General features: G+C 44.5%; 1 protein-coding gene across 1 annotated transcript in view; it reads left to right on the top strand.

Annotated features, from left to right (window-relative positions):
• Positions 1–456: 456 nt before the first annotated feature.
• The window catches only part of nrn1la (neuritin 1-like a), a gene marked incomplete at both ends in the record, with an annotated part of 70,535 nt that continues 58,459 nt past the window's right edge, over positions 457–12,532 (top strand). Inside the window, one exon of the mRNA XM_080762252.1 lies at positions 457–517. Within this exon, the coding sequence (XP_080618378.1) occupies positions 457–517 (61 nt within the window). The remainder of the gene's footprint in view (positions 518–12,532) is intronic.

Genomic DNA, 12,532 nt, shown 5'->3' with positions numbered 1-12,532 from the left:
TCTTATTTTAATCTATTCCAGCTAATACACTTAACATTTTATACCGCTATAAAGAAAAGAAAATAGGCCCGGTTACAATATCATTATCATACAACTTTAAGGTGACTTCATACAACAAACTACTGGGTTAGCTTCATTCTGCACTCCTCCAGCTAATTGGGGAGCTATCGAAGACCGTCCTACTCAGCAGAAACGTGCCCTCCCCTACAAGCAGAGCGCACTGACTGTCTCTATCTTTTCACACTGGAGTATGTTCTCATTTCACTCATACCAGCTTACTCCCCAACTTGCACCGGAGGAGCAGCCAGTTCAAGGAAAGAGGGGAGAGGAATAGAAACACAATAATTAGGTAGGCTTAGGGCGGCTATATACGACTGAGAAGTGAGTTGCAGACAGTTTAAACTTGACATTTCCGTCGAAGCCTATACGCCTGTTTGGAGAACTCTGGTCAGAAGAATGGCATCGTTGGTGAACTCTTCTTGCCTCATGATCATCTTGCCTGTTGCTCTCTATTTGGGTGAGTACAGAACATAATATGCCCGGGGGCAGGGGGGTCGTGTCATTTCATTTCTGAACTCTGAATTGTGAATGTGAAGATAAGATGTTATTGGCATAGTAGATAAGTTACACACTGACTGTAGCGGAACGGAACAGTGGCTTCAATTACCGGTAGTCAACTTATAGTTTATAGGATACACCTTTGTAAGTTATTTGTGGCCATCTAAAAGCTGCTGCATTTTACACGGCAAGTTGAGGGGCAGTAGCCGGGGTTCAGTTCATGCATGTTCAGTTCAGTTCATGTTCAGTCACACATTTGATAGCATCGCCTGATGCAATACTCGGCAGCGTTGATAAATAAATGCACAACATTTTTAACCGCTCTATGGCAAATGCGGTGCAGGGTTCTCGTGTATAGGCTATAAATTATAGCAGCAGCTGTAACCGTTTTCATTGATGATAGTGGTCCTCATCAGCGTGATGTGGTCCTCCCCGTACTCGCGTAGGCTACACACTCACTCATGATTCATGAATTAGCCTACACATCCATCCAGCCTCTGCAGTCTAAATCGGTGCAATGTGCAATCCTCCGTTGAATTGTTTTCTTATATCTTATATGATCTTTTTGTTTTTACATTCTGTTGTAATGCACGTGGCGTATTAAACTGCTTTTAACACGGAGGGGAGTTATAGTTGCGCACCGCGGCGCACCATCTCTATACTACTATAATACTATTGCATTGCATCACACCACGGCACGTTGAGTGTGGAAGGATGGTTATAAATTCACCAATCACACACTGAGGTGATGTCACACTCACAGTCACGGGGGGCCCCCCCGGGGATGCGCGCGGGAAGGGAAAAAAATAAACATGCCGACGTAAATAAATCATGAATGAATTGCACCTGTCCCCTCCAGCAGCTCCCAGGGGATGAGGATGGTAGTGACAGTAGTCCACTGACAGAGCCAGGGGAACACTCAAATCTGCTTTGGCTTCACACAAACATGATGATGCATATGTGACAGTGATGTGGCTGATGCAGAAGTAGCCTTACTGTAATTCTTGAAAATAATAGGCCAATGTGATGTGGTGACCGTGCGGTGCCTATAGGCTGTGACTCTTCTGTTCTGTCACTGTCTGACACTTGACTTCTTTTGCTGAAGTGTCAGACAGACTCCAGGACAGGTGCATATGGGAAAAATGCCATGAGCTCATGCAATCAATCGCCTCCTATATCTCTCCATCGTTGTCGCGGCAGTTCAGTTTTACTGTCTGGCGCACTGCATTATTTGCTCGGCCCATGAACGTTGCCGTAGATCAGAGCAAAGTTTAATTATGAAGTCGATATAAGGGGCTTTTATTCATTGGTCTGGCTGAGAGAGCTATAAATGCAAAGAACGGCTTCAGTGGGTTTCCCCGTGTGAGTGAAAGCCTCCCTGAATCACCAACTAGAGACTGTGTGAGTGTGTGTGGACACAGTATGGCGGTTGGTTTGCTGCTGAAGCAAAGCCATTATTTTTGGCTTTTAATTGTCTAACGCAACTCTCTCTCTCTCTCTCTCTCTCTCTCAGTTTCTCTCTCTCTCTCTGTGTCTCTCGCTCTCGCTACAACATAGGCATGAGGAAGACAATTCCTCGTTAAAAATAGGTTTAAAAGTCACATGGAAAATTGTCTCTGCCACCAAACTTCTCTCTCTCTCTCTCTCTCTCTCTCTCTCTCTCTCTCTCTGCTCCCGTACCCTTCCACCTCTGTTAGCTTGCGGCTCTTCATTAACTACGTTACCTCACAGATGAAACTCTCAAAGTGCATGCAGTATCAGCACACACACACACACACACACACACACACACACACACACACACACACACACACACACACACACACACAGTAATCTCATCAAGAGCCTGCAGGCTCTAGCCAAGACCACACCCTCATCCGTACTTCCTCCTTTCCTTATGTGCTTGCTTCCTTCACTGCAAGTGCAAAGTCCTGAGAATTAGATGCGTTTTCCACTCTTGAGTGAAATGAACAGTCTGGACATTGCAATGTTCCTGTTATTTGCTGGTGCTTACACATTATAATGTTTTGTAGTACTATTAGCCGTATCTGTGCATTGACTGCTTTCAGTGCTTTCTCATTTTGTCCAGCTTTTCACACTCCTTTTCTCTAAGGCCCGATTCATACTCCTATTTTACCGCTGTTTCGGCGCTGTAGTGCCGAAATGATTTCGGCTCGTCAGAAATTTTCAGTAGCACCGAAGAGACGACTTTAGGATGGTACCCGCCCCCCCGAACCTCAAATGACGTCTCATTGTAGTCTCTACAGAGCCGAACCGACTTTTATTCGGCTCTAAAATAGGAGTATGAATCGGCCCTAAGTCTTCCATCTTTTGTAAAGGGATATTCCTTATTTCCTTTTGCCTGGCATGGCCAATGTTCCCTTTTCTATAAAGTAAGTGTTAAACATCTCTATATTATGATAGTAATTCCTGACAACCACACGCGGACCGCTCGGTGGGGCGGTTCTTCACATTCTTGTATTTGTTTTACTGACAATAAGATTATAAATACATTTAGGGGTTTAGGCATAGTTTTACGGCATGCAGGTTAAGTTTAGGAATTAGACGGTATGTGCGTGACATCATCATCACCATCAAACTAACCGGAGGTTATGTGGGAAAGCCTACTGCACAAAACTACTTTCTGGCCTTGACTATATTCAAACAGAAAAGTCCTATCTGATTGCATTAAACAACGTTAAACTCGATTTGCCACTCACTTCATGCATGTGCATACCCTCTAGGGTTAGGTTTTGGCACCGTTTTACTGAGGTTATGGATAGGAATACGGTTAGGTTTAACCGTTTACTTTACTGAGGTTACGTTTAGGAATACCAGGCAAAGAAGTTACGCCGGCTGTACGCCTGAGGTGACTATGTTTTGAGGCGAGCGTTCTAGTATTCCTCCACATCTAGCCAGCTCTTTAGAAAATCTAGAACCTTTCCAGGTCAGGATACCGTTTTACTGAGGTTATGGATAGGAATACGGTTAGGTTTAACCGTTTACTTTACTGAGGTTACGTTTAGGAATACCAGGCAAAGAAGTTACGCCGGCTGTACGCCTGAGGTGACTATGTTTTGAGGCGAGCGTTCTAGTATTCCTCCACATCTAGCCAGCTCTTTAGAAAATCTAGAACCTTTCCAGGTCAGGATAACAACATTATCCAATCAGGAGAGAGAACTCATACAGGATAAACAAGTGAAAGTGATGACACTATAAAATTGAAGCTGATGATTGGGTATTATATCTCCTGATTGGATGCAAACCAACCCGGTTTAACTCAGAATTCAAAACGTTTTAAAACGGAGTGTAAAACTTTAAAAAAGTTTAGTCAATGAGTCTTTCCAAACCCCCGATTAACACCTTATCTCCCACTACTGCTCCATCTCTCTCATGGATGGATGTTTTTCTGTTACTCTCGTTAAGAATGTTCAATGAAATTATTTTGGTGGCTTCAATCCAATGTAAAAGAAGCTGTTAAGTAAATAAATAATTAGCCCCATAATTGCTCGTTTGCAGGCATTGGAAAGACGCTTATAGCCTCACGATTGATATGCACCGCCGCCATGGTGCTCTCTGCCTTGCAACCATCTCCACCCCAGGTCGGCCCCTAGCCTTCTGCCCCTCCTGTGACACCATCCCTCCATGCACACATTCTGATGTCTGTCTCTCTCTCTCTCTCTCTCTCTCTCTCTCTCTCTCTCTCTCTCTCTCTCTCTCTCTGATAAATATTTTCAAGATATTTAAAAAAATAGCAGACCTATAAGCTTGTAGCGCGCCATGAGCTTGTAGATCAGCTATTTTTCAATAGCTAAATTATAACAATGTTTAAAACACCAAAAGGCGTTCCCGCCCCAAAATGGGTTAAAAAAAAACCCATTCAATTGTCCGCTCAATCGTAAAAAAGTAAGCCATAGAATTATCGCTAAGATAAAATAGTCGATAGTTGCATTCCTTCACTAGTGGCTCTCTCTTACTCATCCTCCATGAATCTCATCCCTCCAGCCCTCTGGCCCTCCCTCCCTACCATGGCATGGCAGGTATATCTTCTCCCACTGTTCCTTATCCTCCTCCACCCGTCTTCCACCAACCATCTTCCTCACCATCCACCTCTCTCTTCCTCCATCTCTCCTTTCCTCCATCTTCCCTCTCTCTATCCGTATCACCCTCTAGTCTCTCCATCCATTCCTCTAGCTCCCCTTATTATTCTCTGTGGTGTCTATCCCTCCCTCCCTCCCTTCCTCCCTTCCTGACACGGGTGCGTGTTTTAATCCCCTGGTGTGGTTTCTAATCATTTACCAAAATGCAGAGAGACATGCCGAGGACAGTAATGCGCTAGCACACACACACACACACACACACACACACACACACACACACACACACACACACACACACACACACACACACACACACACACACACACACACACATGCACATACTTATGTGTTTCAAGAGCATTGTCATTTACTGTAACCCTTCTCAGCACACTTCCACTGTGAACAATGTAAGGGCCGATTCATACTCCTATTTTACCGCTGTTTCGGCGCTGTAGTGCCAAAAGATTTCGGCTCGTCAGAAACTTTCAGTAGCACCGAAGAGTCGACTTTAGGACGGTGCCCCCCCCCCGACGTCACATTGTAGGCTCTACAGAGCCGAACCGACTTTTATTCGGCTGTAAAATGGAGTATGAATCGCGCCTAATACGGTGTAGAGACATTTCTTCTTCTGTCCACACAGATGCCTGCAGATGCTCACTGTGTTGCTTCAGTTCCTCTCTTGTCTCAGCATATTGGTGTGTTCTGAACGAAGGCCAATAGAACAATGTGTACAATGGAACTGTGCAGTAGTAATAATAATAATAATAATAAAGCTTTATTTATGTAGCACCTTTGAAGAACAAGGTCACAAAGTGCTGAACATAGAGCATAGAACATATACATCCAAAGGCAACAACAAACAGCACAGAATAATGGCACATTGTGAAAAACATCAGAAAAATACATCAGAAAATACAAAGAAAGCACAACGATAAAGGATTAAAAGCAGCTTTGTAGAAATGGGTCTTCAGGAGTGATTTAAAACGAGGAGCCTGATCTCCAGTGGCAGGGCGTTCCATATGGGTGCGCGGATTGCAAAGGCCCGATCGTCAATAGTCTTTTTACGGCCTGTTTTTATGGTGCGAAGGGCTTTTGCCGAGGATCTTAACTCGCGGGCTAACTCATAGGGAGCAAGTAAGTCTGAAAGGTAGGACCGAGCAAGGCCGGACCTAGCCTTAAGTAAAAAGTAGAATTCTAAAAGAGATAGGCAACCAGTGGAGGGTGCATGGCGAGAATAATGGGAGTAATATGGTCGAATATGGTTTCTTGCACCTGTTAGGAGGCGGGCTGTATTTTGGACCAATTGTAGTCAGTGAATAGATTTTTTGGGGAAAGACGGGTGTAAAGGGAATTGCAATAGTCTAGGCGTGAATAGATGAAGGCGTGGATGACTTTGGTTAAGTCGCGGCGTGAGAGGAATGGTTTTATTTTGACAATATTGCGAAAGGCGGTAAAATGAGGACTGAACAACCTTTTTTACATGGCCCTCCAGGGAGGGGTCGGAGTCGAGGGTGACACCTAGGTTTCTGGCTGCGGGTTTAATGTTCTGGCAGAGCGAACCAAGGTTGTTGGGGCAGCTGGTGTGGACATTGTACTAATCGCCCAGGAGGACGACTCTGTCAAACTTGGGCATAAGTAGGGAAAGTATGTCTAGGCCTATAATACATATTTGACCCATATTATCTATACTGTGCTGTCCTATGTTATGTGTACATCACTTTTAAGGTTTTGATATGTTACTTTACACCCCTATCGTTCATGGACAGTATCCCCTGAAATGCAGACCTTTCACTATACGCTGCTGACCCCCGGATGACTGGATGTTTGAGAGATCCAGTAGCATCCTGCATGCATTTTAGTCTCGATAGGCGAGAATGGAGTTTGAAATGATGATGCCGTCATAAATGAACATTGATTTACTTCTTGATTGGGTCTTGTCGCTCACGACATCCTTCCTTCGTTGCAGATGTTACGCAGTTAAATTCAGCATTGTATAACGCTACTATACTACTGCCCAAAGTACGTTATGTGCCGGAGGAAGCCATTGACATCCATTGATAATTCCCATGTCGTGGCATTATCAGGCCTACATAGATTGCCAATTTTGCTTTCGGCCAGGAAGTACTAGTGTCTTGTGCAGGCCCGGATGTACTGTATGGTTAGGGTTATGGCTAGGGTGTATTGCACACAACACCCACACACATGCACACACCAGCATTTCCGCATCATAAACAGTTCATATTTACATGTTCTGTTCATGTAGTAGGCCTACAGTAAACTGTTTGTATTGCCTATGAAAGAAGCATTAAAAAGAAATCAAGCGTTACTTCGCATTGCATATTCTTTCTTTATTGCTCTGTGATTGCTCTGTGATTTTATTATCAGAGCACATTGCAAAAAGGTATTTTGCTGCAAAACACCTCCTGGTGGCTGCGTTCATTCAGCACCATGGACAGTGACTAGTCTCTGTTTGTCTGTCTGTCTGACTCTCTCTCTTTTGGGGGGCTGGGTACACCACAATTACACCAAAATTAAAGCAAAATACCCCCAAAACATTTTCTGGGCTGCGTGGCCGAGGGAGGCCCTGAATTATTTACTACTGTAAATCCGGCACTGCATGGTCTGGTGGCATGATTTGATCAATGACGTTGTGGTTCCTGTCTGAGGAATGCAGAGAAAACCTTCAAATGCCCAGAGCAGCCCTAGTCGACCTCAGCTAAAGACTAATCCAAGGAGCAACAACAACCATGAAGGCCCTGTAGATATAAACTAGGTACTGTAGCATGCAGCCCACATTGTATTACCTGAGTGACGTTGTTTCAGTCATCATGACGAGTCTGTAAAGCCAATGCCGTGCCTAAACACAGTACATTACAGTACAGTACAGTACAGTACAGTACAGTACAGTACAGTACAGTACAGTACAGTACAGTACAGTACAGTACAGTACAGTACAGTACAGTACAGAGTACAGAGCCCAAAGTGAAGGAGCTTGTTGTTAGCTTCACCTACGAGGGCGCTTTTCATTATGGAGCTTTGTGTGTCTCTGGCTGGGTCTGTCCCTGGGTCTGTCCCTGGGTCTGTCCCTGGGTCTGTCCCTGGGTCTGTCCCTGGGTCTGTCCCTGGGTCTGACCCTGGGTCTGTCCCTGGGTCTGACCCTGGGTCTGTCCCTGGGTCTGTCCCTGGGTCTGTCCCTGGGTCTGTCCCTGGGTCTGACCCTGGGTCTGTCCCTGGGTCTGACCCTGGGTCTGTCCCTGGGTCTGTCCCTGGGTCTGACCCTGGGTCTGACCCTGGGTCTGTCCCTGGGTCTGACCCTGGGTCTGTCCCTGGGTCTGTCCCTGGGTCTGTCCGAGCACGAAAATAGCGTTTAGTTGGTTTTCACAACCAAGTGTCACGGTTGTGCAGCCTAACACACACACACACACACACACACACACACACACACACACACACACACACACACACACACACACACACACACACACACACCATTTTGGACGTGGGACAGCTCGCCGGAACCGGGCACCCTGGGCGGATTCCTGTGGTCCTGGAAGTTCCTGGGACCCCCCCCCCCCCCGGGGAACACCACACAGAGTTGCACCACTCACTTCACACGGGTGGGATTTTTACCTTTTATTTTTGACGATTTTGAATGCAGTCACATAGATGTTAAACAACCACTAGCTAAATCCACAGACTCAACAGAAAAGGGAAACGTTCTTTGAATGTACAAGCGTTGTGTGTCAACAAGTACTGCTTCATGGACCTCGCTCGTCAGATTGTAAGTTGTGATGTGCGTTTTCAGGCGTGTAATACGGAAGGATATTATTTCCGAAACATGCCCGTGTGGACAGGGATTGTTTAATTTAAAAAGTGAAAACGTATTAGTGTTGATATAGCCTCAGCATATGTGGTCCCCGAACACACACCGACGCTGTGAAGTACCAACGGAGCGTGATATTCATCTGCACTACCTATCCCCAAACTGCACTGACCATGAATATTCATACGCACACTGACACACATGAAAGCACGCACATGTGCACGCACGCACGCAGACACACACACACACACACACACACACACACACACACACACACACACACACACAGTATAGCGAGTCAATGATTGACGGAGGAGGGTATTCACTGTCCTCTATCTATTCTAATGACTCTAATTGAATTCAACTCTGATTCTCACTGTGTGTGCTGGCTTTAATCTGACTGTGTGTGTGTGTGTGTGTGTGTGTGTGTGTGTGTGTGTGTGTGTGTGTGTGTGTGTGTGTGAGAGAGAGACATGGCATGATTGTGAAAGGGGAAGCTTAAAGGATCGGTTCGCCACTATTATATGGCCTTTGTCATGCTTTAGTATCATATCCGTTCATGAAAACAATAAAAATATTTACATTTGGCGAAACCGCTGCGGAGAACGAGTCATGTATTGAGCCGAGGCACGGTTATATCATTGCCTACACTACCCACAGTGCATTGCGCGACATCCGCTCCTGCGAAGCCAAAAAGCGCGCCGCCAGAGACCGCGCTTTGTTGCGTGTAGGAGTTTGATGAACCGAGACCGAGAGCGAATTTTGAAGCAGTTGTTGTGAACGTGTGATAGTCAGAAAGTAAGTCAGTTTTACCTCATATTTAGATTTATTAGTAGTAGCAGTAGCAGTAGTAGTAGCAGTATTAGTAGTAATAGTATTATTAGTAGTCGTTTTTGTATTTATAGTAGTATTCGTAGTAGAGGAGACGGAGTAGTAGTAATAGTAGGAGTCTAGAAGACGGAGTGGTAGGAAACAGTAGTAGTAATACTAGTAGTAGTATTATTAGGAGTCTAGGAGAAGGAGTAGTAGTAGTAGTAGAAGGAGTCTAGGAGAAGGAGTAGTAGTAAAAGTAGTAGTAGTAGTAGAAGGAGTCTAGGAGAAGGAGTAGTAGTAAAAGTAGTAGTAATAGAAGGAGTCTAGGAGAAGGAGTATAGTAAAAGTAGTAGTAGTAGTAGAAGGAGTCTAGGAGAAGGAGTAGTAGTAAAAGTAGGAGAAGGAGTAGTAGTAAAAGTAGTAGTAGTAGAAGGAGTCTAGGAGAAGGAGTAGTAGTAAAAGTAGTAGTAGTAGTAGAAGGAGTCTAGGAGTAGTAGTAGTCGTCTAGGATAGCTAGCAGTAGCATAGCTCGGACTTGGTTGTCAACATGCCTTCGTATTGTGTTGTGCCTGGGTGTGATGACGCCAGAAAGATGAAGAAGTTCCTGGACCCCTCGTATCACCGTTTCCCTAAATCGGATCGGCGGGAGCTTTGTACTCAGTGGCTGAGAGCTATTAAAAACCCCCGGTACGACGAGAACACTGATCCAGGAATTCTTCGTCCTCTTCGCGTGTGTGGTCAACATTTCACCCCGGACGACTTCACCCGCAATGTCATGGCAGAGTTGATGGACAAGGGAAAGCGTAGGAAACCACAGACATTGCTGAAGGACGACGCTGTTCCCTCTGTATTTCCCCAGCCTGGGGCATCAACATCCCTGCTCTTCGTCAAGAGAAGCACAACAGAGGTATGATTGCCATACTAAGATGTGTATTAGTAATGTAAAAGCAAAGGCTGGCCACTTGACTCATGTAATGTAACACTGGTTGTTCTGTGATTTTAACACTGTCATGTACAGGTACCCTACAAACACTTGTGAAATAACAGTGAATACTATAGTGTATGAATTGATTCTTATACATTCTCTCTTGGGTTAACTTATAGCTGGTAAAATAATAGTGATTCAACTCTTCTTTATTTTGGTAGGGCCTCCAGGGGTCCATGGAGAGACCCTGTACTTCAACTGCTGACCTGGCCAAAAGAAGCAGGAAAGAGGTATGGTTGGAGTTAAAATGCTGTATAATGTGTGTGTGTGTGTGTGTGTGTGTGTGTGTATATATATATATATATATATATATATATATATATATATATATATATATATATATATATATATATATATATATATATGTGTGTGTGTGGAATATACAAGCAAAAGCTAGCCACTTGACTCGTATAGCACTGATTAACACGTGTTGTCAACCTCTTTTCTGTAGAGTCGCCCACCTACAGAGGCTTTACATGAAGAGGTCCTCTTTAGTGAGGTAAGAAAGTCACTGTTTATTAGTTTTTTGAGACCCACTGCCTGAGGATGTGTAGAATGAACCAGGTAACAGACACTGGCAAATGGCGATTGCAAAACCTATGGGTACATATGGTTATTATTGTGATATCTGTAAATTAATTTGACCTACCGAGAGTCTCTGATGCTGACTGTGAGAATGAGATTTGAGAATGCTAATACATTTTTTATTGTTTAGTTTGTAGCTGGAACACCCTCCTCTTCAACACCAGGCACGCCAATCCCATATGGGCTACATAGGCTAGGTCAATCTGTAAGTACCAGTTTACTTGTCTCAGTTAGTTACTAATTCACATGTGAATGTGGAATCATGGATAAGTAGCTAATTGTTTTTCCATTGTACTTGGGAATTGTTGTTGTTTTCCACATCAATCTGCACATTTGAACTACAAACTGTAATTCTTAAAACCGGGAAAGCATCTGTGTAATTTTATGTATTTGCATTGGCTATTAAAATGGCAGATATATATGTTATGCATGTTCAAAAATAGCAGATGTATTTCTGAACCCCTGATTTAGAAGCAATTTGTAGAATCTGCCTCAGATGTGGTTAGAGTGAGACATTATCAACGTCTATTGTTAGTGTGGTCAGTGTTAGCTTATTTATTTATTTTTTGCTCTACACTTTCTTTGTAAATTAGGCTCTTATGGACACCAGTAGCAGCAGTGCTGAAGCACTAGACCCCAATGATCCACCATATGTCACTGAGGATGACTCGAGCGCCACTGCCACCCCAGTTTCATCTCAGGAGGTGAAGGTGGAGGTGACTGGTTGGCAGGAGCCCAAGGTGATAGTTTATCAGTCCAGGATCAACGAGCTTTTTAGGATGTGTCAGGAGTGTGGAAAGCCCATAAACGACACACACGTGACCTATGTCGGGGCACAAATGAAGGTTCGATGGGACTGCCTTGGAGGACACTCTGGGACTTGGACTTCATCTCCTGAAATCAGAGGCATGCCTGAGGTGAACTTGCTCAGTGCTGCCTCTGTGCTGTTCACAGGGACCACCATTACAGAGTTGGTGGATTGGGCCGCACTAATGGCCGTGCATATGATCCAACCCACCACCTTCTATGACGTGCAGAAGTCGTACCTAGGTCCTGCCATTGAGGCACAATATGCAGAACAGAGGGACGAGATTCTGGCCAGACTGTGTGTTGAAGAGGAGGAGTGGAAAGATGGAGCTGGACCATCTATACCAGTCCACCTGTCCGGAGATGGAAGGTGTGTACGAAGAATATAAAGGAAACATCAGAAATAGTAGTACTTGTGTGTGTGTGTGTATATATACAATGAAAAGTATTAGTTTTAGATTCATTGCATTGATTGAACGTTGTTTTGTTTTTTTACTTCGTCACCTCAGATGTGACTCACCAGGGTTTTCGGCCAAGTACTGCCATTACACCATGATGCTGGATGGCACTCAAGAGATTTTGCAGACTGACCTAGTGCAGGTATTCGTTATTGCATAACGTAATCGACTGTTACTATATATTTTCCCCACCCTTCATCCCTCTAACTTTTTGTGCTTCTTGCAGGTTACAGAAGCCTCCAGTTCAGTTGCCATGGAAGCACTTGGCTTCGAACGGGCACTAAACACGCTCCTAGATGTGGGACTGCAGGTGGAGGTGGTCGCAACTGACCGGTCACCCTCAGTGAGGAAGATGATGAGGGATCAATATCCAGACATCAATCACCAGTTTGATATCTGGCAC

This window comes from Protomyctophum bolini, assembly GCF_963924005.1.
Source record: "Protomyctophum bolini genome assembly, chromosome: 4".
Lineage (NCBI taxonomy): Eukaryota > Metazoa > Chordata > Actinopteri > Myctophiformes > Myctophidae > Protomyctophum > Protomyctophum bolini.
This window is presented reverse-complemented; position numbering and strand designations above follow the sequence as displayed.